This window comes from Macaca fascicularis, chromosome 11, assembly GCF_037993035.2.
Source record: "Macaca fascicularis isolate 582-1 chromosome 11, T2T-MFA8v1.1".
Taxonomy (NCBI): domain Eukaryota; kingdom Metazoa; phylum Chordata; class Mammalia; order Primates; family Cercopithecidae; genus Macaca; species Macaca fascicularis.
Window position 1 is genome coordinate 116857948 of NC_088385.1, and position 27255 is coordinate 116885202.

At 44.5% G+C, this 27255-nt stretch overlaps 2 protein-coding genes across 35 annotated transcripts in view; one reads left to right on the plus strand and one right to left on the minus strand.

The window, feature by feature from the left end:
• Window positions 1-12061, minus strand: part of GIT2 (GIT ArfGAP 2) — a 68223-nt gene extending 56162 nt beyond the window's left edge. For 17 of the 26 annotated variants that reach the window (XM_015431511.3, XM_074007754.1, XM_074007755.1 and 14 more), the window contains exons 1-4: window positions 11869-12061; window positions 7295-7428; window positions 5363-5475; window positions 4636-4741 (exon numbers count right to left, since the gene is read on the minus strand). In XM_015431511.3, the coding sequence (XP_015286997.1) occupies window positions 4636-4741; window positions 5363-5475; window positions 7295-7428; window positions 11869-11920 (405 nt within the window). In that variant the 5' untranslated portion in view covers window positions 11921-12061. The remainder of the gene's footprint in view (window positions 1-4635; window positions 4742-5362; window positions 5476-7294; window positions 7429-11868) is intronic. The other 9 variants (XM_074007761.1, XM_074007758.1, XM_074007763.1 and 6 more) reach the window with 1 other exon arrangement.
• A 3378-nt stretch (window positions 12062-15439) lies between these two features.
• Window positions 15440-27255, plus strand: part of ANKRD13A (ankyrin repeat domain 13A) — a 42427-nt gene continuing 30611 nt past the window's right edge. For all 9 annotated transcript variants that reach the window (XR_012420611.1, XR_012420613.1, XR_012420612.1 and 6 more), the window contains exon 1: window positions 15440-15797. Coding sequence is in view for 4 of the 9 variants with exons in the window: in XM_005572221.4 (XP_005572278.1) it covers window positions 15702-15797 (96 nt within the window). In the remaining 5 variants the exon portion in view is untranslated. The remainder of the gene's footprint in view (window positions 15798-27255) is intronic.

A 27255-nucleotide genomic window follows, 5' to 3' on the forward strand; every position in this document is an offset into this window, starting at 1 on the left:
CTGATGTCTGACAGACCTGAATTTCAAACTATACCCACTTCAAACTGTGTGGGCTAGAGAAAGAGCTTTAAGCAATCTGAACCTCACTTTCCTCATCTCAAAAATGTCAACAATGGCCAGATGCAGTGGCTCATGCCTATAATCCCAGCATTTTGGGGGGTTGAGGTGGGAGGATCACTTGAGCCCACGGGTTTGAGACCAGCCTGGGAAACAGCAAGACTCTGGCTCTACAAAAAATACGAAAATTAGTTGGGTGTGGTGGCATGTGCGCCTGTAGTCCCTGCTACTAGGGAGGCTGAGATGGGAAGATCACTTGAGCCTGGGCAGTGGAGGCTGCAGTGAGCTGTGATCATGCCACTGCACTCCAGTCTGGGCGACAGAGCAAGACCCTGTCCAAAAAAAACCCACAAAATTTATAAAAGGTGGCATTTTTCTTTTTAGAAAGGGTCTTGCTTGCTCTGTCATCCAGGCTGGAGTGCAGTGGAGTGATCATGGCTCACTGCAGCCTCAGTATGCTGGGCTCAAGCAATCCTTCCACCTCAGCCTCCCAAATAGCTGGCACTACAGGCACTGGCCACCACGCCCTCCTAATTTTTTATTTTTCAATACAGATGAGGTCTCACTATGTTGCCCAGGCTGGTCTCGAACTTACGAGCTGAAGCAATTCTCCCACTTTGGCCTCCCAAAGTGTTGGGATTACAGGCATGAGATACTGTGCCTTATTCACAGGGTTATAAGGATTTAGTGATATAATAAAGTGCTCAAAGAATACAAATGCTATAATAACGGTTATTACTATTAGTTGTTACTGTAATTACGGCTTTAGGACTTCAAATTCTATACTGTGTAAGCTACAGGATCCTGCCTTATACAATACCCTCTCTGCCACATTATTCTTGGCCTGTATAATATGCTTTAATAAAGTATTTCAGGGTAGGAAAAGGCCCGTGATATACCGAATTCTGTACTACTGCAGAAAAGCTCTTATATATTCAGAAGATGAGTTACCTTCCTTTCAAATCTAACCTAGAATTGTCCAAGATGCAGTAACCCTTATCACAGGAATTAAGAAATCTACTCTAACATCTATTTCTTCTAAGTCTTGTTTAATTTTTTAAATAGTTATGTTTGTTTGTTTGTTTGTTTTTTAAACACAGGGTCACATTATGTTGCCCAGGCAGGACTGAACTCCTCGGCTCAAGCAACCCTTCCACCTCAGCCTCCCAAGCAGCTAGTATTACAGGCATGTGCCACTGTGCCTAATTTTTTAAAACTATGGTAAGAAAAAAAAAACCAACACGTACCAAGTCTTATTAACCAATGGAAGTAGTAAGTGTATGCATTTCTATGCAAAATTTCAAATTCTGAATTCTTCAGCCAGATTCTGCTGGGGATTAAAAAAGGGGGGGGGGGGGGAAAGGCCGGATACAGTGGCTCACACCTGTAATCCCAGCACTTTGGGAGGCCAAGGCAGGCAGACTGCTTAAGATGAAGAATTTGAGACCAGTCTGGACAACAGGGTGAAACCCCATCTCTCAAAAAAAGACAAAAATTGGCCGGGCGTGGTGGCTCATGCCTGTAATCCCAGCACTTTGGGAGGCTGAGGGGGGTAGTTCACTTGAGGTCAGGAGTTCAACACCGGCCTGGCCAACATGGCGAAACCCTGTCTCTACTAAAAATACAAAAAAAATTAGCCAGGTGTGGTGGCGGGCACCTGTAATCCAAGCTATTCAGGATGCTGAGGCAGGAGAATAGTTTAAACCCAGGAGGTGGAAATTGCAGTGAGCCGAGATCGTGCCACTGCACTCCAGCCTGGGTGACACAGTGAGACTCCATCTCAAAAAAACAAAAAACAAAACACACAAACACACACACACATACACACACACACACAAATTAGTCAGGCTTGGTGGCACATGCCTGTGATCCCAGCCACTTGAGAGGCTGAGATGGGAGAATCATTTGAGCCTGGGGAGGTTGAGGGTGCAGTCAGCCATGATTATGCCACTACACTCTAGCCTGGGCAATAGAGTGAGACTCTGTCATTCAGGCTGGAGTGCCGTGGCATGATCTCGGCTCAATGCAACCTTCATCTCCCCAGTTCAAGAGATTCTCAGCCAAATTCTACTAGACATACAAAGAAGAACTAACATCCTACTGAAATTATTCCAAACAATCAAAGAGGAGAGGCTCCTCCCTAACTCATTCTGTGAAGCCAACATCAGCCTGATACCAAAATCAGGCAGAGACACAACAAAAAAGGAAAACTTCAGGCCAAAATCCATGATGAACACAGATTTTTAAAAAAAAACTCTCAATAAAATATTAGCAAACCGAATCCAGCAGCACATCAAAAGTTAATCCACCGTGGCTGGGCGCAGTGGCTCACGCCTGTAGTCCCAGCACTTTGGGCAGCTGAGACAGGCGGATCACGAGGTCAGGAGTTTGAGACCAACCAGGCCAACATGGCAAAACCCCGTCTCTACTAAAGATACAAAAAATGGCCAGGTGTGGTGGTTCACACCTGTAATCCCAGCACTTTGGGAGGCCAAGGCGGGTGGATCATGAGGTCAGGAGATCAAGACCATCCTGGCTAACACGGTGAAACCCCGTCTCTACTAAAAATACAAAAAAATTAGCTGGGCATGGTGGCGGATGCCTGTAGTTCCAGCTACTCGGGAGGCTGAGGCAGGAGAATGGCGTGAACCCGGGAGGCAGAGCTTGCAATGAGCCAAGATTGCGCCACTGCACTCCAGCCTGGGTGACAGAGCAAGACTCCGTCTCAAAGAAAAAAAAACAAACAAAAGATTAGCCAGGCCTGGTGGCACACGCCTGTAATCCCAGCTACTTGGGCGGCCAAGGCAGGAGAATCACTTGAACCTGGGAGACCGAGGTTACAGTGAGCCGAGATCGCGCCATTGTACTTCAACCCAGACAACAGGGTAACACTCCGTCTCCAAAAAAAAAAAAAAAAACATTAATCTACCATGATCAAGTAGGCTTTTTTGCTGAGATTCAAGGCTGGTTCAACATACACAAATCAATAAATGTAATTTGCCACATAAATAGAAGCAAAAGCAAAAACCACATGATCATCTCAATAAATGCAGAAAAAGTTTTCTTTTTTTGAAACAGGGTCTTGCTCTGTCGTCCAGGCTGGAGTGTCGTGGTATAATCTCAGCTTACTGCAACCTCCACCTCCTGAGCTCAAGTCATTCTCCCACCTCAGGCTCCCGGGTAGCTGGGACTACAGGCACGTGCCACCATACCCGGCTAATTGTTGTTATTTTTTGTAGAGATGGGGTTTTGCCATGTTGCCCAGGCTGGTCTCGAACTCCTGAGCTCAAGTGATCTGCCGGTCTCAGTCTCCCAAAGTGCTGGGATTACAGGCGTGAACCATCGCACCCGGCCAAAAAGTAATAAAAAAAATTATGAATAGTAAGTCCTCAAGCTCTGTGTGAGTAAGCATTTATCCAAGGCAGTGCTTTGAAAATAAATATGCACACTTCTTACAGCATCTCTCAAAAACATGCGAAGGCCCACATAAAGAAAACCACCTCACTCGTTTTACAAGTATGATAAACCATTCTGTGAACTATAGCTTTGTGAGTCACACATTGCTTTCCGAAGATCATACTCATTGTTTAGCCTGGAAACCTGAAGAAGTAAGTCCCCTTCCTTTAGTACTTTTTCTAGTCCTTATTAAAAAGAAACAATTGTCCTATAAACTTTCTAGTCCCTTCTAGAAACAACTCTGAGATGGTTCCTATTTCAAAGTTAAACAAACAAAAAACTTATCAAAATATAATTTAAAAGCCATATTGGAAAAACACAAATAGCCTTCTAGAGACTTACTTTTCCTCTTTGCCCTGTGCCTCCACTACATGAATGGCTGCCATTTGAATTCAGATTAAAGATGAACCCAATTGGGAAAAAAAGCTATTCATTACTTAATGTGCAGAACTTAGTTTTTGTTTTTCTTACTTTAAAAACTTTTTGCAGCCTGGGCAACACAGCAAGAACCTGTCTCTACAAAAAAATAAAAAATATTAGCTGGGCATGGTAATGCGCCTGTAGTTCCAGCTACTCGGGAGGCTGATGTGGGAGGACTGCTAGAGCCTAGATGGTCAAGGCTGCAGTGAACCGTGATTGCACCACTGCACTCCAGCCTGGGCGACAGAGCAAGACCCTGTCTCAAAAAAACAAAAACAAAACAAAACACCAAAAAACCCTGGCCGGGTGCGGTGGCTCACACCTGCAATCCCAACACTTTGGGAGGCCGAGGCAGGCAGATCACCTGAGCTCAGGAGTTCGAGACCAGCCTGGCCAACATGGTAAAACCCCATCTCTACTAAAAATACAAAACTTAGCCAGGCATGGTGGCATGCACCTGTAATCCCAGCTACCCAGGAGGCTGAGGCAGGAGAATTGCTGGAATCTGGGAGACAGAGGCTGCAGGGAGCCGAGATTGTGCCACTGCACTCCAGTCTGGGTGACAGAGCAAGACTCCGTCTCCAAAAAAAACACAAAAAACAAAAACAAAACCCACAACCAAACTTCTTTTTTTTTTTTTTCAAATAAAACAATATGCTGTCTTAGCCAGCTCTTTTAGGAATTTTAAAAGGTGTGACCCACCTTGCTAAGATCTTTGGCAGTCACACTATCGTCATCCCGGCAGGGCAAGCGATGGACGAATGCTAACATCTGATACTTGGCTCTGATGAATTCCGCTTTATTGGGACTGGTTCAAAAACAAAAAAGAAAACAGTTCACTCGTTCAGATACAACAATCCCCATTCTTTGTACTGTAAAAAGAAGAGGAAGTGACCCACATCCCCCACTTGAGAATAAAATGAACAATGCTCAAGTAAGTTTCAGCAAGGTTTAAGACCTGAAGTTTGAAAACATACATTAGTCATTATAATGGCTGGGACGGCAGAGTGCCTGCTTTTTATAGTAGCCCTCTTCTCTGTGTAATTGTCTGAACTGACATAGCAACCTCGGGAGAAAGCAGCATTTAGTCCCATCTTACAGGTGAGGCAACAGGCAGAAGGGTGCCCAAACCTAGATTTCTGGTCTGATCGCCTCTTATTTGAGTATACGTTTAAATCTGATTACATTTACAGACTCCAAGCCATGGTTTCCAACTGAGGAAGCCGCTTACTCCTGCCGGGCGGCCATGCTAAACAGATGGTCCTGCCCCACCCCATTCTGCATTTCTAATAGCAAAGAGCCTGATGTATGACTAGGGTAACCCCCTCCTCTGCTGCCCTTGTGGAGACTGACCAAAAATAGCTGCACTCCTTTCAGTGGGCCCCATTTGTTATGAAGAAATAAAAGTATTTATAAACATTCCACTCACTGTACTTTATCCTGTGGATTAGCTTTACGTCTTCCACTCATAATAGATGCAGGGTCCAGCAAAGAATGCTCCCATATAGAGTTAGCACCGTTATTATACAAGGTCTCAACCATCTAAAACCAAGCAGACAACATAAGACTTTAATTTCTTTTCACAAATATTCAATGGGGATCAGTGACTGAACAGGGTAAACAAAGTCTATTATAAACACTCATGTTAGGAATATCATTCATATCACTGTTTTCTGATTTGAGAATGAGAAAGATGATCAATCTGTATGCAGGATTCAGCTTTGACTAGTAGGATACTTAAATACCTAAAGAAGTGTGACCGAACTGTTCTTATACAGTATTAAAGACAAGCACTCTGACACCTTAGAGCAGGGTTTCCCAAACCTAATTAAACACTATTTTCAAGATTCTTAACGACCCATGTACTGTCTATATTATTCACATAATATTTGTCTTTAAAGCCACTTACTTTTAAAAACAACTACAGTTTGATGTGCTAGTTATAGCTTTCCTATACACAGTAAAATAATGCAACCACTTAAAAAAACCATGTATTACCTACATCTGTCTTGCATACCACTGGTGGTTCCACATTTGGGGAATTGTTGCTTTAGGGTCAACTCTGGCATTCTAAACTACTCATCTCTGGACTTTACTGAGATTCTATAATACAATCTGGCTTTGTAAACACAGACAGACCTGAGAGCAGTAAACAGCCCCTTTCACATGAGCGTGAGCTGTTAGAAACTTCTAAGCAAAAGTTAGTAATAAATCATATCTCCAAATTTCATTTCAAGGCATGACTCCTAAAACAGCCCCATCTGTTTTTTACAGCAGTGTAGTTATTTTCACATCAGAGATCCAAACCCACTTGTTTTGGCTCCTTGGTTCACACAGGCAAGTTTAAGGGATATGTGCAGCTGTCAGAGATTCAGAGAAATGTCTAATCAAGACAAATGAAGGCAAAACACACATTTAACCTTGAGTTCCAAGAGAACTTGAAGAATGTGTACCCCAAAATAGAAGTAAAGGTGACATGACATTGAACCCCAAATAAAACAAAGAGCCCATTTAACAGGGTATTCTACATGCAATCAAAACATATTAATTTAATTTGGTCTCTCTGACTAGTAACAGAACTTTAAGAAAACTTAAAAAGTTTCAGAAGTTTCTGAGGAATCCCAGCCCATGCCACTATCAAAGCAGAAAAACATGTTCTAAAAATATTAGCAGGTACTCAGGAATAAGTACATTAAAGAAAAGTTTCTCAGGCAGTAGCTTTCAGAAACATTCATTATCATGCATAGAAGAGATGGACTACTGGCTGGGCACGATGGCTCATGCCTGTAATCCCAGCACTTTGAGAGGTTGAGGTGCAGATCACTTGAGTTCAGGAGTTCGAGACCAGCCTGGCCAACATGGTGAAATCCCTTCTCTACTAAAAATACAAAAATTAGCCGGGCATGATGGCGGGCGCCTGTAATCCCAGCTACTCGGGAGGCTGAGGCAGGAGAATCGCTTGAACCCTGGAGGCAGAGGTTGCAGTGAGCTGAGATCACACCACACTGCACTCTAGCCTGGATGACAGAGACCCTGTCTCAAAAAAAAAAAAATTTTTTTTTTCTAGTGACAGTCTAGAAAGTCAACAGTGCAACATTACCAAGGCATTTTAATGACTATCCATCTATGTACCTATAATTGAGCTGTTTGGACAAGATTTATGTCAAATAGGAAGAAAAATCTTAAATGATGAATTCAATACAGATAATATTTATAAGTAGCATTGATGGGCATGCCATCTCTATTCAATTATGAAACAGTTTTGTCTTATGGAAGAAGTACGCCAGGAGAAATTTTAGTTGTTAACACGATGAGCCCTCAAATGTAAATTACCATCAGGAGAATTCTTCTTATCCTTTACCTGAAGCAATGTTGGAGGCCATGGTGTGTGTTTCAGATGCCTCACTTGGGAGATATGGCGCCCTAGACTCCGATGGACACTGCAGCACTCATCACATATAAACGTTCCCCTATTTACTGATGCCCAGGAAGGATCTGGAAAGAGAGTGAAATCTCAGTGGCAGGGATACCAGCAGGTTGCTATACCGCCAGATGGCGAAAGATGACTGAGGTTTGCTTTGTCAGAAAAATGAGACATTTTTGTTTTAGTATGCTCATCAACACATCGAGCTGGTTATCTTGTCGGATGATATGACCTACCTTGGCTGATTAGGTACAATGCTAATTGAGACTAAAAACATCAGTGGGAGCCTTGGGTAAACAGCTATCTTCTTTCTGGTTCAGGGCCACAGTTTGTAGCCCTAATGTGGATCTACCATTTCAGATGCATGCTCTTTCATTCAAGCTAAGAAAGCAAATTGAGAGGGTACTGATGAATGATTTTGGATCCATCTCCATAAAAACCAAGATAATACAATTTTTTTTTTTTTTTTGATTGAGTCTCACTCTGTCACCCAGGCTGGAGTACAGTGCCACAATCTTGGCTCACTGCAACCTCTCTCTCCCAGGTTCAAGCGATTCTCCTGCCTCAGCCTCCCAAGTAGCTGGGATTACAGGCATGCACCACCATGCCCGGCTAATTTTTGTATTTTTAGCAGAGACGGGGGGATTCATCGTGTTGGTCAGGTTGGTCTCAAACTCCTGACGTCAGGTGATCTGCCCACCTCGGCCTCCCAAAGTGCTGAGATTACAGGCGTGAGCCACTGCACCCGGCCAAGATAATATAATTTTCACAGTGAATTATGCAGATAGCATTTTCTGCAGTAAATGGTGTAAAGACTGCTGTCCTAATTCACTGCTATGAATCAAGATGCCAATATGCTTAGCAGAAAGCTGCGAGTTACAGAATCATAAAATCACTCAGCTGCTATGGTTCTGAGAACAGGGAAACCTGGCCTCTTCCATTAGGAAATGTTCTATGATGTCCATCAAATTTTTTTTTTTTTTTTTTTTTGAGACAGTCTCACTCCGTCCCGTAGGATGGAGTGCAGTGGCGCAATCTCGGCTCACTGCAACTTCTGCCTCCAGGGTTCAAACGATTCTCCTGCCTCAGCCTCCCGAGTAGCTGGAATTACACGCATGTGCCACCAGCTCAGCTAATTTTTGTTATTTTTAGTACAGACGAGGTTTCACCATGTTGGCCAGGCTGGTCTCAAACTCCTGACCTCAGGTGATCCACTCATCTCGGCCTCCCAAAGTGCTGGGATTACAGGTGTGAGCCACCGTGCCCAGCCAATTACTTGTTTTACATAAACTACCAAGTCCAATCCTGCAACTAATCTGAAAAAAAAAGAAGTTGCAATAACAGCAGCTTCACAGAGGCAAAGATGTAAAATAAAAATGAGTAATATTTTTAGTGTGTGTATAATACTTTCTTCCCTTTAAAATCATAGAGCTTCATTAGATGCCCTTGGAAACAAGGGATAATTTCATGCTTGGCAAGCAGGATGGATCTGGGTAAGTAAACTGAATACTTTGAAACCTCAAAGAAAGACCTACATTTCATCAGACTCACAATGGGGTGACAATAGGTGCCACTTAAGCTGCCTAGTCAAAGGGTTACATTTAAAAATTCTTCAATGTCCACAAAAATCTCTAAAATGCATGTACACCATCTTTACCATTTTTTAAGTTTATTCAAACCCATTCAAACCATATAATGAAAAGTTATGGGCTTTCAATCAAAGACAAATCCTGGGAGCCAGTGACTATGGTGGTTAAGAGGGTTGGCTCTAGAGACAAGCAATTCAGGGTTTGAACCCCAACTCTGCCACTTCTTGCACAGTGATCTCAGACAAGCTACTTCTTTGAGTGTTTTCACCATGGCTCAAATGAGAATAATAACATATCTCAGGATAGTGAGGATATAGAGAATCAGTGAGGTACCTCACACATAGTAAAGTAGTAATGTTAGCTGTTATATCTTTTCTAAATTATTTTCTCAGTAATTCAGATATTTTCTAGATGTGAAATTCACGATCACTGGAAAAAGTTTTTGATGGGAAATATTTAAAACATTGAACATTTCATGTGACCACTATACTACTGTATTGAAAATCTCCATGGAGTTGTCAAGTAATTGAACTCAGAGTGTGATGTATTTGAAACGAACCAGATTCATTAAAAAAACAAACAAACACACAAAAAAATAGAATATTTAAGAAGTGATCATGGTTAAATGTTTGCATAAAATAGAATCAAAATAATTCAATTTATTATAACTGTCACTATTACTATATCATCCTAAAAAGCAGAGATTGGAAATGTCCAGATGAAGGAGCTCTACAAAGATGCATAACAACACTGCTTCCTGCGGTATTGTACTGTCACTAATGGCCAAAAAAAAAAAGACTGTTTTGAAGTATACCTTTGGTTTTCACTTACCATTCAGAGGATTTGCACTATTCTTTTTTTAGCAAGTATTTAACACATATTAATTAAGACAAGTATTCGACTAACCACTTTAGCATCCTGGATCAGAATCCCATGGAAAGAATATTAGAATGATAACGTGGTAAAATAAAAATAAGTTTGTATGAATGAGATTGGGTAAAACCCTTTAAGTTCATCTGGAGGCTTTATGCCTGGGCTCCAGGGACACCACAAATGAACTTCAAAAATGTCCGTGACTCCCCTAGACAAATCTTAGGTAAATTCGTTCACGTGCATTTTAGGGGAGAAGGCCTTAGCATTCCTCAGAATCTCAAAGGGGTCCCTAACCCTACAGGTAATTCTCTCAGTAGGGTTTTGCAGAAAAGGCAGCACAAATTCCAGGCTGCTCAATTTCACAGAATATTTCAAGGTAGCCTACTTATATTCAAAACAGGAAGGAAGTGACTCAAGTCTCTGCAGATCAGGCGTATGAGACAACAACTAAAGCGATACAATGGAAGAGAAAATGTTCTGAAATGCACAAAATGCTGCAAAAGTATATTTAGGATGGCAATGGAGGAACAATTTTGCTTTGCCCCGTACCCCATCAAGAAGCAAAACAATATGCATTCCAAGAGGAAGTTAGAAGCTGGACACATATGAATCAAACACATCACAGAAAGTTCGACTGAAAACAGGCAAGAAAATAAGGAAGTGGAACAAATAACATTTTTAGAGAAAACGATGGAGTTTGAGTTTGTATAACTCACACTAACTTGGTTTAGAAAACGCTTCTTTTTAAACTCCTCCACACCCCCTCCCTATCTTCAAAGGAAACTGGTAACACCTGCACTGTACCAGCCATTAAAACCACCACATGAGGTTTGAGTTATCACAGTTCTATTTACAATCAGTCTTCACTTCCAAATGACAAGCTGAAGATTAGAACAGTTGCAAAGCCAGTGGTGTTCAATGATTTGATTAAGATTGTTTATCGGACACTATTGTGCCAAGAAAGCCATGTTACCTTCGAATTAACTCAAAGCCAATACATCCAAGCACCTAAAACAGCATGTAATAATCTATCCAGAGACCTGACAATTCAGTTGCAATTGCTGAGATCCGCTTGATCTCTAAATGTGAATATTATGTATGAACAGTTATGCATCATTATGAAGGAATGGTTTAGCGTTTCAATGCCCCTATATTGCTGGTGATTTTGCGTTTGTTTCAGTTGTAATCAACGTATGATTTAGATAGTCAATTCTAGCTTTAAGGGACTGCAAGTGTTCTATTGTAGACAGCATAACGCAAAAAAGAAAAGCCTTAGATGATATGATCCTACGAGTATTCATTGAATCCTCCTCACCACTGAGCGTGATACTCCCGATTATCCTCATCGAAAAAAATGAGGAAATCAAGCCAAGTGACCAAGTGAAGTCACCAGCCCAAGGTCACCCAGAAGCAAAATCTAGTTTGAACCCAGGCCATTCAGATCCTCAAACTTGAGACACGCACTGCCTCCTAAGTGCTGGTTGTGTCTGGAAGACCCCGATCTACTGGCAATTCTCCCCGACAGAGTAGCTGTCGGATGTCAGGAGCGGGGAAGTCATCTACGGGGACCCTCTGGCGAGACTCAGGGAGTGTCATCCTCCCCGGGCAGGGCACCCAGGCGGAGAGAGGGTCTAGTGGGAGGTGACACCTGCAGCCTCTGGAGGCTGCAGCCGGGAGGACGCTCGCATTTTACTTCTGTAATTGGCTTTCCTGTGTATTGCCCAAGCCCCTTCCTGTTGGGGGAGCAGCCCTGGCCCCCGTCACCTCCCCAGCTGGCCTGGGACGGAGGGAACGGGAGGGAACTAGAGGGAACGAGAGGAAAGGGAGGGCCGCGAGGTACTGGGAGGGCGGCGGCCCCCTGCCCGCCAGGCTCTGACAGGCCCGGGACACGTCCTGCCCCAAGGCCGCCCCGGGACCTCTTCGTTGAGACCCTAGTAGTGGGCTGCGGACGCTTGACCGCAGGATGCCGCCTGACCTGAGTGGGCGGCCCCGGGGTAGGGGTCCGGGCCAGGAAAGCAGAGGGGAGCGGGCCCGGCCGGTGCGACTCACCCGGCCCGCTGCAGTCAGCGCACACCTCGCTGCTCCGGAGCCGTTTCGACATGGCTCCCGCCTCCCACCTGCCGGGAACTAGAAGCCCGGGGACAGCAAAGGCGGCGGCGGCGGCGCTTCCGCTCTAACGGGTCCCAGCGGCGGCGGCGCTGACGGCGGCGCCTCTCCCCTCAGTGCCTTGCAGCCTTGGCATAGCACGCAAGCGCGGGGAGGCGCCCTTCTGCGAGTGTCAGGTCATGTGACCGGAAAGGGCACGCTGCCTTGTCGCCATCTTGAGTGAGGGCAGGAGACTGCTGGAGCATCATCTGTCCTACCTTTAAATATTGAATTTGGATCTCCCTCTCTGGCAGAGATTCCCCTCGTCCCAACTGATTAATACCAGGGGAAGCAGCAATATCTTGTGATGAGAACCCTGCAGCCACAACCTTCCTGAGGCAATCAATGGTCAAGTTCATTGATTCATTCCTTTATTCAACAAATATTTATCGGCCGGGCGCGGTGGCTCAAGCCTGTAATCCCAGCACTTTGGGAGGCCGAGACGGGCGGATCACGAGGTCAGGAGATCGAGACCATCCTGGCTAACACAGTGAAACCCCGTCTCTACTAAAAAATACAAAAAACTAGCCGAGCGAGGTCGCGGGCGCCTGTAGTCCCAGCTACTCAGGAGGCTGAGGCAGGAGAATGGCCTAAATCCGGGAGGCGGAGCTTGCAGTGAGCCGAGATCCGGCCACTGCACTCCAGCCTGGGCGACAGAGCGAGACTCCGCCTCAAAAAAAAAAACAAAAAAAACCACAAATATTTATCGAGTACTTACCATGTTTTATACAATGTCCCAGCCACTGGAGAAACAGCAGTGAGCAAAGACTGAATTCCTAGTCCTTATGAAGCTTGCATTTTACTGAGGTAGATAAAGTAAAATAAGAGTATATTATATGATTCCAGGCTGGGCGCGGTGGCTCACTCTTGTAATCTCAACACTTTGGAAGGCTGAGGCAGGCGGATCACTTGAGGCAGGAGTTGGAGACCAGCCTAGGCAACATAGTGAAACCCCATCTCTACTAAAAATACAAAAATTGGCCGGGCACGGTGACTCAAACGCCTGTAATCCCAGCACTTTCTGAGGCCGAGGCGGGTGGATCACGAGGTCAGAAGTTCAAGACCAGCCTGGCCGAGATGGTGAAACCCCGTCTCTACTAAAAATACAAAAATTAGCCAGGCACAGTGGCAGGTGCCTGTAATCCCAGCTACTTGGGAGGCGGCGGAGGCAGGAGCTTGAACCTAGGGGGTGGAGGTTGCAGTGAGCCGAGATGATGCCATTGCACTCCATTCTGTCTCAAAAAAAAAAAAAAAAAAAAAAAAAAAAAAAAAAAAGATTGGCCGGGCGTGGTGGCGCATGCCTGTAATCTCAGATACTCAGGAGGCTGAGGCGTGAGAATCGCTTGAGCCTGGGAGGTGGAGGTTGCAGTGAGCAGAGATCACATCACCGCACTCCAGCCTGGACGACAGAGTGAGACTGTCTCAAAAACAACTCAACAACGACAACAAAAATAACAAAAAATAATATATTAGATGATTCCTTATTTAGGCTTCAGTTTTAATCTCATCTTCAAAATTAAGATAATGCATTGTTTACTTCTAGTCCATGATTTGTTTTTGTATGGCTTGCTACTTAAGAATGATTTTTACATTTTTAAAAGGTTGCCAGATGAAAATGAAGGAGAAGAGAGAGAGGGAAAGAAAGAAAAAGAGGAAGAAGAATATGCAACAAAACTTGTATGTGACCAGCAAAGTTAAACATTCATTTTTGCTAAGGACAGATGGAATAAATTATGGGAAAAATGTGATATACCTGCTGGATAGTAACCCCTCAGTAAATAGTAGCTCCCATAATTATGGATATTGCTATTATTTTCTAATTACTGTTTTTCTTCATATGCGTGGAATTTGAGACTAAGAATAGCTAACCTGGGATAATTTACAGAAAAGTGTGAGATAAACACAATGAAATGAGGTGAATCAGTGTGAAGGAGAAAGGAGATGTGGCCCTAATACCAATGATTACTTATTGTCTGTCTTACATATAAACACAACTATGATCCTCATTCCGCAAATATTGAATGCCTGTTGTGAGCCAGGTACTATTTTGGTTTTAGATACTCTGGTAAGCAAAACGATGTGGTTCCTGTCATTGTGGGGTTTTCTGATTAATGAGATAGGGAGATTTTCAAAAAACATGGGAAGATGAAGAAGAAGAACATTAAGTTGCAAAAGGCATCTGAAAGAATGAGAAGTGCTGGAAGAGGCCTCAAAGCACTGGTCTTGAGTTCATCTCTACAGTGTGATAAATGTGTGATGTAGGAATAATCACAGAATTCCCACGCATTCCTCGGTTAGAGTCTCCGGGTGCCATCCTGGTGCTCCTGCATCCTGTTTTGGTTTAACAACTCACAAATCTGGGCTCCACATCTGTGGAGAATGGATTAGGTTGGGATTCTTGAACAGCTGTGTTGCAGGCATCTGAAGAGCTGGATGTGCATATGCTCAGAGGGCAGAGGGAATGTTTTCACACTGCATTAAATAGCTTCACCCTGCTATGTGGTCTAGTTGTAGACAGCTGAGCTGAAGCAGCAGCAGAAAGTTCAAGCCCATGAGTAGCTAGCTGTAAGTTGTTTTGGTTCTTCATTGAGTCAAGGAGGCATAGTGCCTGAAACACAAAGAATAAACTTCACATTCGCAGACTGTGGTCAAATATGTGTATTATTTTTCAATCCTTTCAGCCATAACCTCAAATCCAAAAAGCTAGCTTAAAAATGACACTCATACACGGACTAAATCACCACCATAGGTAGCCATTGAATCATAACCTGGTTCGGAGTTCAAATAGAAGCGGTTTTCAACTGAGGACGATTTTTCTCCCCGAGGCGACATTTGGCAATATCTGGAGAGACATGTTTTGGGGAGTGCTACTGGCATTGAGTGGGGAGAAAGACCAGGGAAACCGCTCAGCATCCTACAAAGGACCGGACAACCCCACACAAAAACTGCCCAGTTCAGTATGTGCCGAGGTTGAGAAATCATGAAGTAGAAATATCCCCTTTTATGCAAATACTGTATTTGAAGCCACTTCGCCAGGGTTTAGAGTTCCTCCCTCAAAAATTATCCGGTGTTGCCCACTTCCAAAATGGCTTTTGACCCATCGTGGAAGCATCGGCCCTGCTCCAAAAAGGCTGCAAGGGTGTCGGCAGCTGGAATGGTTTGGTCTGGGGCTCAGTTGTCACCCCCTGACTGTAGAGCCAATGGAAGAGGCCCAGTTGTGGACCGAACCACATGGGGTCGCTGGAGCAGGGGGAAAGAAGCTGGAGACAGGTAGACAGAACTTTCCGTGTGGAGATCTTTGGCCAAGAGAATGAGCCGCAGCTCTGCTCTGTGCTCTGCACTGGGTTTCTCGGTGTGAGCTGGAGGTGGGTGCAATGGCGCGGACCTCGGACCCGGTGCCCGAGGTCGCCTACCCCCGCCGCGGCATGCGGTGGTTCGCTCCCCGCACTTCCCTGTTTGGGGCAGTTAGGTCCGCAGAAGTCGGTCCGCGAGCTGTCAGCGCGGGCGGGAACGCCGCGGGGCGCGGGGTGGGCGCGGCCGACCTGGTCACTGAGCCGGCCAGCGACCCCTGACCTCCCGCGCGCCCCGCACCCGACCGGCTCAGCCGGCGGCAGCATAACGCGCCCTTCGCTCGCTTGCTGGCCGGCCTCAGGGCAGGCGGGCGGGCGCGGGAGACCCCGCCAGGGCCGAGACTTGGGGCTGGCGGGCGGCGAGAACCCGGTTACGGCCTCCTCGCCATGTCCTCGGCCTGCGACGCCAGCGACCACTACCCCCTGCACCTCCTAGTGTGGAAAAACGACTACCGGCAGCTCGAGAAGGAGTTGCAGGGCCAGGTGAGGGGCGGGGCTGGGGTCCGACTCCTGATGGGGACTTCGGGGAATCGGGGGTCGTTTCGCCTCCCTGAGCCCATTTCCAGCCCTCTGTCCCCGGGATCCCCAGACCCCTTCCACTTTGCAGGTGTGGGACAGTCCTAATTATAGGACACGTATCGAGTGCTTACTGTGCCACGGGCTTTTTAATATCTTGTCTTTTCACCTTTCCAATAACGCTGGAGGGTAGGTACTGTTACTTTTCCACTGGACAGAGAAGGAAACTGAAGTCCTCAGAGGCTACGTGCCTTGTGCGAGGCCGCCCCGCTGATAAATGCCAAGTCGGGATTTTAACTCGGGCCGGCTGGCTCCGGAATGCACCGTCTTAACCATTTTTAGGTTCTACTGCCTCAAAGACGTAAGAATAGCACGCCCTCCTTCTTGTAAGGAAGGGCTTGGTTGGTTTTGGAGTCCAGGTTCTAACGCGCCCTGTGACCTTGGGCAAGGCATTTTCCCTCTCTGGCTGACGTTAACTTAGCTGTAGAATGAGGATGTTGGTGCTGGGGCAAAACCCAACACTTGACTCTATTGATAGGTCTGGGGTGAGGTCCAGGTGCCGCATTTTAACATACTCCCCAGGGAGGCTGATCGCTAGCAAAGTTTGAGAATCACTGGTTCTCAGGCTCCTTAAAATCCCTTCCTGTTCTAAAGTGCTTTGATGCTTTAATGTTTTCATTATTGCCGTCTCTTTAAAGCAGTAGTACTCTCAGTTGGAGGTGATTTTGCACCCCCGAACCCCTGGGGACATTTGGCAATGTATGGGACATTTTTGGTTGTTGCAAGTGGGGAGTGGGTGCTACTAGTAGTGGGTAGAGGCCAGTTATGCTGCTCAACATCCTGCAATGGACAAGACAGCCCCCCGCAACTAAGACTTATCCAGCCCCCAAATCCAATAGCGTCTTGGTTGAGAAACTCTGCTCCCCTCCCCCCCCCATTGCCCAAGATGGAGTGCAATGGCCCGATCTCCGCTCACTGCAACCTCCGCCTCCTGGGTTCAGGCAATTCTCCTACCTCAGCCTCCCAAGTATCTGAGATTACAGGAATGTGCCACCACACCCAACTAATTTTGTATTTTTAGTAGAGACAGGGTTTCTCCATGTTGGTCAGGCTGGTCTCGAACTCCCGACCTCAGGTGATCCGTCTGCCTCAGCCTCCCCAAGTGCTGGGATTACAGGCGTGAGCCACCACGCCCGGCCGAGAAACTGCTTTTAAAGTATCCCGACAATTCTGGGAGGTATTGGTGCCCTGAAGTTTCAAGCTAACAAACTTAACAGTTAGGATGAGGATTTGTGATTATCTCTGAAATCTAGTATGGTTGTTCTTGTTGGCTTCATACATTTTATCCAGTGTCTTACAGACCTGGTTTTTGAATGACTCGAAATTGGTGCTATAATTTTCAAGAAATTGTAGAGGAAGAGGAGCATTGGTTGTCTTACGGTTGACAAAAATTGAGACAGTTTAGCATTACTCCATTTGGTGAATGGGTACTGCAAGCTGTGTGCTTGCAACCTGCCATATTTAAGGTGGTTGAGCCCCCACCAAGAGTCCAAAATTACCCTCTTTTCTTCTCTTTCTTTTTTTTCTTTTCTTTTTGAGATGGAGTCTCGATCTGTCATACAGACTGGAGTGCAGTGACGTAATCTCAGCTCACTGTAGCCTTCGCCTCCCAGGTTCCAGCGATTCTCCTGCCTCAGCCTCCTTAGTAGCTGGGATTACAAGCTAATTTTTGTATTTTTAGTGGAGATGGTATTTCATCATGTTGGCCATGCAGGTTTCAACCCCTGGCCTCAAGCAGTCCGCCTACCTCTACCTCCCAAAGTGCTGGGATTACAGGCATGAGCCACTGTGCCCAGACATTTTTCATTTAAAAAGAATTCCAGATACGATAAACTTTTGTGAGAGTCATCGTTCTTAATTAGGTGACAGGGCAACTATTTAAGAGTTAAGGAAATATGACATGTGCCCTCAGACTAAATGATTCACCATTAGGCATTTTAGTATACTGATAATTTAATTCCTTTTCTATTACTAGACATGGTACAGAGGTAAAAACTCTAAGACTCAGCTAGGACACTTTAAAAATGACCAATTTTGGTTTTTAGGCATCTGCTTCTTTTGGTGCCCAGACTGGTCTTGAACTCCTGAACCCAAGTGATCCGCCTGCCTCAACTTCCCAAAGTGCTGGGATTCCAGGTGTGAGCCACTGTGCCCTGCCCAAATCCTGTATTCTTTTTTTTTTTTTTTTTTTTTTTTTTTTTGAGACGGAGTCTTGCTCTGTCACCCAGGCTGGAGTGCAGTGGCCGGATCTCAGCTCACTGCAAGCTCCGCCTCCCGGGTTTACGCCATTCTCCTGCCTCAGCCTCCCGAGTAGCTGGGACTACAGGCGCCCGCCACCGCGCCCGGCTAGTTTTTTGTATTTTTAGTAGAGACGGGGTCCAAATCCTGTATTCTTAACCCCTACTATACTTCTTTCAGTAAAAATGACTTTATTTCAAGATTATGGAGAATAAATAAGGAAGATAATGGACCTGAAAGTGCAGGCATATGGTAATTGGAAACAATATTTACCAGTAGCTGCTGCTATTGTAATCATCATTTGTAAACCTGGGGATTAAGCTTCTTTTCTCTATATTCCAGTTTTTCTACAAGGAAGATGTATTGATTGCATAATTAAAAACAAAAAATTCTTAAGGCCAGGTGCGGTGACTCACGCCTGGAATCCCAGCACTTTGGGAGGCTGAGGTGGGTGGATCACCTGAGGTCAGGAGTTCGAGACCAGCCTGACCAACATAGAGAAACCCCGTCTCTACTAAAAATACAAAACTAGGCCGGGCGCGGTGGCTCAAGCCTGTAATCCCAGCACTTTGGGAGGCCGAGACGGGCGGATCACGAGGTCAGGAGATCGAGACCATCCTGGCTAACACGGTGAAACCCTGTCTCGACTAAAAGATACAAAAAACTAGCGGGGCGAGGTGGTGGGCGCCTGTAGTCCCAGCTACTCGGGAGGCTGATGCAGGAGAATTGCATAAACCTGGGAGGCGGAGCTTGCAGTGAGCTGAGATCTAGCCACTGCACTCCAGCCTGGGCGACAGAGTGAGACTCCGTCTCAAAAAAAAACAAAAATAGCCAGGTGTGGTGGCATGCGTCTGTAATCCCAGCTACTCAGGAGGCTGAGGCAGGAGAATCACTTGAACCCAGGAGGCCGAGGTTGCAGTGAGCCAAGATCGTGCCACTGCACTCCAGGCTGGGAGACAGAGCGAGACTCCGACTCAAAAAACAAAAAATTCTTATCACCGCAGCAATAAAGTGGCTGTTTCCCTTAATGTTTTGTTGGCTGGTGAGTTTCTGCTGCCAGTTTTCTCATTCCCTCTATCACCCGATTGAGACTTGGAGCATGTACACCGATAGCTGTAAGGATTTTTTTCCAGGTTTTTTGTTCCTGTTCCAGGAACAGCAACACAAGAAAGAATCAAGTTTATCCAGATGAAGAGGATAAGCACATGTTTCTGAGTGTGTGTGAGCCAGCCCCAATCCCACTGTCTCACTAATAGCGGGCAGTTGTGTAACTCTGCCAACTACTAGATTATTTCAGGCCTTCGTTTGACCAGCAGAGGTATTTAATAAAGTGCCTCTTAACCCATCAGCTCATTAATATTCAGTGGGGCCTTGAACTTGGTTGCTGAAGTTGAAACTATCTGTGTTCTGCTTATGTCATTTGCCACTTAGCAAATGTTAAACTTCTTTGGCCCTCTTACTGATGCTGAGACATGAACACTGAAGGGGACAGATACAAAGGTGAGTCAGTGTACCTTAGACAGGCTTGGAAAACCTGGGTTGTGTGAGGTGGAGGGTGGCAGATGACGCCTGACTCTAGAGCCAGGCTCCCTGTTAGGAAGCCAGCAGGTGAAAAGCACAGCACCTAGGTAAGAGGAGGACGTTCCTGGGGTTCCCACTCCGGAGCAGGCCAGGTGAGGCCCCTGGGCACAGATTCACGTCACTGAGCCATGGACTAGGCATCCAAGATGAAGAGCCTAGAGCCTGCTCTCCGCATGTGCCCCCTTGGTCATCAGGGGCTCAGGCTCACCTTAGGAAACTGGCCTCAAGATTCCTGTTCCCACTGACTTAGGGTGGAGGCCCCACAGAGGACCAAGATGGTCTGAGAGTGAAGAGGGGTGAGGGTGGTTGACTGTTGAAAGGAGGACTAGCCAGCAGCCTCTTGCTGGAGGCCCCCTAAAGGTAACAGTGAGTTTATGAAGCGCTTCCTGCATGCCAGGTACCAAGGCACAGGGGATCTGATAATTCACCTGAGGCTAGTGGGGAAGCTGGAAGGGGCGCCCGGTTGTCTGGTTCTGCAGCCTGGCCTCAGAGCTCAGCAGGAGGATGGAAAGATAGTAAAGAAGGCTTGATTGAGGAGGCTGAGATGAGGCAGTGCTTGAGGACAGGAGTTCAAGACCAGCCTGGCCAACATAGTAAGACTCCATCTCCTTAAAAAAAAATTTTTTTTTTGGCTAGGCATAGTGGCTCACACCTGTACTCCCAGCATTTTGGGAGGCCAAGGCAGGTGGATCACGAGGTCAAGAGTTCAAGACTAGCCTGGCCAACATAGTGAAACCCCATCTTTGCTAAAAATACAGAAAAATAGCCGGGCATGGTGGCGGGTGCCCATAATCCCAGCTACTTGGGAGACTGAGGCAGGAGAATTGCTTGAACCCAGGAGGCAAAGGTTGCAGTGAGCCAAAATTGCGCCATTGCACTCCAGCCCTGGTGACAGTGTGAGACTCTGTCTCAAAAAAAAAAAAATTTTTTTTTTTAAGGCTTTTGAGCAAGAAAAGTGGATGGGCTGAAATGAGCAAATAGGAAGGAAACTCCTAAAGGGGGATGGGTATTTTTATTTGGGTATAGCTCATGGCTAAAGAAACTTAAAAACCTAAATGATCAGTTTCAAAAGTGAATTCCAGCTGGGCGCAGTGGCTCACACCTGTGATCCCAGCACTTTGGGAGGCTGAGGCGGGTGGATCACCTGAGGTTGGGAGTTCGAGACCAGCCTCAACATGGAGAAACCCCGTCTCTACTAAAAATACAAAATTAGCCGAGCGTGGTACATGCCTGTAATTCCGGCTCCTAGGGAGGCTGAGGCAGGAGAATTGCTTGAACCTGGGAGGCGGAGGTTGCCGTGAGCTGAGATTGGGCCATTGCACTGCAGTCTGGGCAACAAGAGGGAAACTGTCTCAAGAAAAAAAAAAAAAAAAAAAAGTGAATTCCAGCTAAATTCTGAAAGTCCTTGTTCTCTGAACTCATATTATTAATTGAAGATTCTAAGCCCCACTATTAACTGTAATGCAATTTGAGCAAATCCCTTTTAGGAAGAAAGTGACAGCTATATGAAACTACATAGTGTGGGCGTATGATAATAACAGATAACTCTTCTCAGCGCTTACTGTGGTGTCAAGCACTGTGCTAAGTTAAGGCCTTTCCCCTTGTAAGAACTGTAAGGTAGGTGTTTTTTTATTGTTCAGTTTTACAAGCGAGCACACTGAAGCTCAGGAGGAATTAAGCAACTTGTCAAACAGTACATGAGAGATTTCATTTTATGTATTATATATAAACATACACATTGATTTTCAAAACATTTTTATTGAGATATTATAGTTCACTTATATAATCTACATTTAAAGGTTATTCAATGGTTTTTAGTATATTTGCTGAGTTGTACAACTATTACTACTGTCAAATTTCAGAATTTTTGTTTTTCTTTTCTTTTTTTTTTTTTTGGTGTTTTTTTGAGACGGTCTCACTCTCTTTCCTAGGTTGGCACGATCACAGCTCACTGTACCCTTGACCTTCTGGGCTTAAGCGATCCACCTCAGCCTCCCAAATAGCTAGGACTACAAGCCAGCGCTACCACACTTGGCTAATTTTTAAAGATTTTTTTGTGGAGAAAATGTGTCCCTGTGTTGCCCAGACTGGCCTCAAACTCCTGGGCTCAAGCAGTCCTCCCGCCTTGGCCTGCCAAAGTGCTGAGATTACAGGTGTTAGCCACTGCACCCAGCCTGTAACATTTTCCTCACCCGAAAAAGAAACCCCATACCTGTAACGGTCACTCCTCATTTCTCCCCAACCCCTCCAGCGCCAGGCAATCTGCTAACCTACTTCTTGTCTCTAGATTTGCCTATTCTGGACATTTTATATAAATAGAATCGTATGTGGCCTTTTGTTTTTTCTTTCACTTAGCATAATGTTTTGGAGGTTCATCTACGTTGTGGCATGTTTCAGGTACTTAATTCCTTTTTATCACTGAGTATATCCCATTGCATGGATGTACTATGTTTTGTTAGACAAAAATGTTTCTCCATTTGTCAGTTGATTGACATTTGGGTTGTCCCCACTTTTTGGCTATTATGAATAATGCTGCTGGGTGTATTTGTGTATATGTTTTTGTGGGTTTCTTTTTTTTTGAGACAGTCTTGCTTGGTTGCCCAGGCTGGAGTGCAGTGGCACGATCTCAGCTCACTGTAACCTCTGCCCCCTGGGTTTAAGTGATTCTCTTGTCTCAGCCTCCCTAGCAGCTGGGATTACAGATGCGCACCACCATGCCTGGCTCATTTTTTTATTTTTAGTAGAGATGGGGTTTCACCATGTTGGCCAGGCTGGTCTTGAACTCCTGACCTCAAGTGATCAGCCCACCTTAGCCTCCCAAAGTGCTGGGATTACAGGTGTGAGCCACCATACCCAGCTCCATGTATAAATTTTTGTATGGGTATATGTTTTCATTTATCTTGGGTATATACCTTGGAGAGGAATTCCTGGGTCATGTAGTTACTCTACGTTTAACTTTTTGAGGAACTGCCAACAATTTATCAAAGTGGCTGCACTGTTTTACATTTCCACCAGCAGTGTATGAGGGTTCCAGTTTCTTCACATCCTTGGCAACACTTGGTATTATCTGTTGTTTTGTTTGTACCCATCCTAGTGGGTGTGAAGTGGCATCTCATTGTGGTTTTGATTTGCATTTATCTTATGATTACTGATGTTGAGCATCTTTTCGTGTGCTTATTGGCAATTTGTGTATCTTCCTTGAAGAAATGTCTACTCAAATCCTTTGCCCATTTAAAAATTGAGTTATTTGATTTGTTGAGTTGTAAAGGTTCTTTGTATATTCTGGATAGTAGGCCCTTATCAGTATGTGATTTGCAAATATTTTCTCCCATTCCATAGGTTGTCCTTTTTTTTTTTTTTTTTTTTTTTTTGAGATGGAATTTCACTCTTGTTGCCCAGGCTGGAGTGCAATGGTGTGATCTCGGCTCACCACAACCTCCACCTCCCAAATTCAAGCAATTCTCTTGCCTCAGCCTCCTGAGTAGCTGGAATTACAGGCATGCACCATCACGCCCTGCTAATTTTGTATTTTTAGTAGAGATGGAGTTTCTCCATGTTGATCAGGCTGATCTCAAACTCCCTACCTCAGGTGATCCTCCCGCCTCGGCCTCCCAAAGTGCTGGGATTACGGCCGTGAGCCATTGAGCCCAGCCAATATTTTGTTTTTTTGCGTGTAGATATTCAGTTGTTCAAGCGGCACTTGTTGAAAGGACAGTTCTTTCCCAATGAATTATTTTGGCACCCTCGTTGAAAATAAATGACCATAAATGTGTGGGTTTATTTCTGGACTCTAAATTGTATTCCATTGACCTGTATGTCTGTCCTTATGCCAGTACCACATTGTCTTGATTGCTGTAGCTTTGTGTAGTACGTTTTGAAATTGGCAAACGTGAAATGTGAGTCCTCAGACCTCTCTCTTCAAGGTGGCCATTCTAGGTTTCTTGCATTTCCATATGAATTCTAAGATCAGCTTGTCAATGTCTGCAAAAAGCCAGCTGAGATTTTGATAGGAGTTGAATTGAATCTATACCTCAGTTTGGAGAGTTTTGTCATTTTAACAATACTGTCTTTTAAACCATGAGCATGAGGATGTTTTTCAATTTACTTAGGTCTTCTTTAATTTTATGGGGTTTTTTTTTTTTTTTTTTTTTTTTAAGACGGAGTTTTCACTGTTGTTGCCCAGGCTGAAGTGCAGTGGTGAAATCTTGGCTCACTGCAACCTCCACTTCCCAGGTTCAAGCGATTCTCCTGCCTCAGCCTCCCAAGTAGCTGGAATTACAGGCATGCGCCACCATGCCCTGCTAATTTTGTAGTTTTAGTAGACTACATGTTGGTCAGACTGGTCTCAAACTCCCAACCTCAGGTGATCTGCCCTCCTCAGCCTCCCAAGTGCTGGGATTATAGGCGTGAGCCACCACACCTGGCCAGGTCTTCTTTAAATTTTTTTAAACAATGTTTTATGATTTTAAGAGTATGTAAGCTTTATATTTATTTTGTTATATTTATTCCTAAATGTTTTATTTTTTTGATGCTATTATAGATGGAATTGTTTTCTTAATTTCATTTTGAGTTGCTCATTACAAGTATATAGAAATATAATTGATTAGTTATTGATCTTGTGTCCTGCAACCTTGCTGAACTCATTTAATAGTTCTAATAGTTTTTTGGTAGATTCCTTATGATTTTATGCACAAGATCATGTCATCTTCCTTTCCATTCTGGATGCTTTTTATTTCTTTGTCTTGCCCAGTTGCCGTGGTTAGAATCTCTAGTACAACGTTGAATAGATGTGGTGAAAGAGGACATCCTCATCTTGTTCCTCATCTTAGAGGGGAAGCATCCAGTCTTTCACCATTAACTATGATGTTAGTTGTGGGTTGTTTAGAGATCCTCTTTGAGGAAGTTTCCTTTTATTCCTAGTTTGTTGAGAGTTTGTTTTTTTTTTCTTTTAATCATGAAGGGATTGGAGTTTTATCAGATGTTTTTGCTGCAGCTGTTGAGATGATCGTGTATTTTTGTTTTATCCCGTGATATGGTGTGATACGTTAATTGACTATCTAAAGTTATACCATTCTTCTATTTGTAGGATAAGTCTCAGTTGGTCATAGTATAAAATACCCTTTTTATATGTTGCTGAATTTAGTTTGCCAGTATATTGTTGAGGATTTTTGCATCTACATCATAAGAGATGTTAGTGTGTGGTTTTCTTTTCTTATGAAGCATTTGTCATCAGGATAATAGTGGGTTCATAAAATGAATTGGAAAGTTTTCCTTCTTCATCTATTTATTGAAAGAGTTTGTGAGACATTGGTATTAATTCTTCTTTAGATGTTTCATAGAATTCACCAGTGAAGGCCAGACATGGTGGCTCATACCTGTAATCCCAGCACTTTGGGAGGCTGAGGTGGGCAGATCATATGAGGTTAGGAGTTCAAGACCAGCCTGGCCAACATGGCAAAACCCCAGTTTTACCAAAAGTACATAAATTAGCCAGGTGTGGTGGTGGGCACCTATAATCCCAGCTACTCAGGAGGCTGAGGCACAAGAAATCACTTGAACCTGGGAGGCGGAGGTTGTAGTGAGCTGAGATTGTGCCACTATACTCCAGCCTGGGCGACAGAGCGAGACTCAATCTCAAACAAAACAGAACAAAAAAACCATCTGGGCCTGCATTTTTTTGGTGGGCAGTTTTAAAATTACTAATTCAATTTCTTGTTATAAACTTATTCAGATTTTCGGTTTCTTTTTGAGTCAGTTTTGCTAGTTTGCATTTCTGTAGGGATTTATCTTGTTCATCTAAGTTGTCTAATTTGTTGTCATACAGTTGTTCATAGTCTTCTTTTATTTTATTTTATTTTTTTTGAGATGAAGTTTCACTCTTGTTGCCCAGGCTGGAGTGCAATGGCATAATCTCGGCTCGCCTCAACATCCGCCTCCTGGGTTCAAGTAATTCTCCTGCCTCAGCCTCCCAAGTAGCTGGGGCTACAGGCATGCACCACCACGCCCAGCTAATTTTGTATTTTTAGTAGAGATGGGGTTTCTCCATGTTGGTCAGGCTGGTCTCGAACTCCCGACCTCTAGTGATCCACCTGTCTTGGCCTCCCAAAGTATTGGGATTACAGGCATAAGCCAACGCTCCCGGCCCATAGTTTTCTTTTATAATCCCTTTTATTTCTGTAGAGTTGCTAATAATATTCCATCTTTAATTCCTGATTTTAGTAACTTAAGTCTTCTCTCGTTTTTCCCTGGTCTATCTAACTAAATGTTCGTCAATGTTGCTGACATTCTCCAAGAACCAACTTTTGGTTTTGTTGATTTTCTCTATTGTTTTCTCTTCTCTGTTTTACTCATTCCCCCTCTACTCTTTATTCACTTATTGTTTTAAAATCACACTGTCACCATAATACAATTACAGCATTTTTTTTTTTTCTACTGCCTCTTACTTCAGATGAGAGAGGTGCAGAAGGTCTGAAGAGTTACAATTATCCAATAAAAGTGTGCTGCTCTGTCTTATCCATAGGTGCTCCTCTATGGTCCCAACTAGAAAAAAAGTTAACATTGTAATGTATTTGGCTTTTATTTTGTGCGTCATCTCTAACTGTTGCCTAGGAGTTTGAGTGTTTTTTGTTTGTTGTTGTTGTTTTGTTTTGTTTTTGAGATGGGAGTCTCGCTCTGTCACCCAGGCTGGAGTGCAGTGGCGTGATCTCGGCTCACTGCAACCTCTGCCTCCCGGGTTCAAGCGATTCTCCTGCCTCAGCCTCCCGAGTAGCTGGGACAATATAGGCGCTCACCACCTTGCCTGGCTAATTTTTGTATTTGTAGTAGAGATAGGGTTTCACCATGTTGGTCAGGTTGGTCTCGAACTCCTGACTCAGATGATCCACCTGCCTCGGCCTCCCAAAGTGCTGGGATTACAGGCGTGAGCCACCGCGCCTGGCTGAGTTTGAGTGTTAATCCTTACTCTGTGCTTTTAGTTTTGCTCTGGGGTGTGAATTGTAGTAAGTAGTTTCCCCTTTCCCATGATAAACATTTTTACACACCTCCCCTGTGGCAGGTAGTGTGCTAAACCTAGCACCTTTCATTTCGATTGAATTTGTTAGGTAAGAAAATACTTAGTTTATGTAATAGATGTGTAGGAAGATAATGAGTTCGCTAATTATTTCTTTCCTGCTAAACTTCAACTGAATTCATAGTTCATAAGTTCATCATCTTGTTACTTTTAAGAAAATATTTAATGCAAGTTAGAGACTAGAGTAAGAGAATCTAGAAGACGTTAATATGACTTGGATGCTACCCTTTGGAATTCTCCATCTCTTTGGTGCGATGGACGAGTCATAACCTTGGGAAGAGTCAGGGAATCATGGGAGGTATGTGGACTGGGCTCCAGGAGACAGGAAGGTATTTTAGCACTGGGGGAACACTGAGGCCTGGGATTGGTCCAGGAGGACTTATATTCAGCTAGCAGATGTCTTCAACCATGTTTCTTATTCCTCAGTAAGAGTTATCTTCACTATAATAGCCATGACGTAGTTTTCGCAAAACAGGG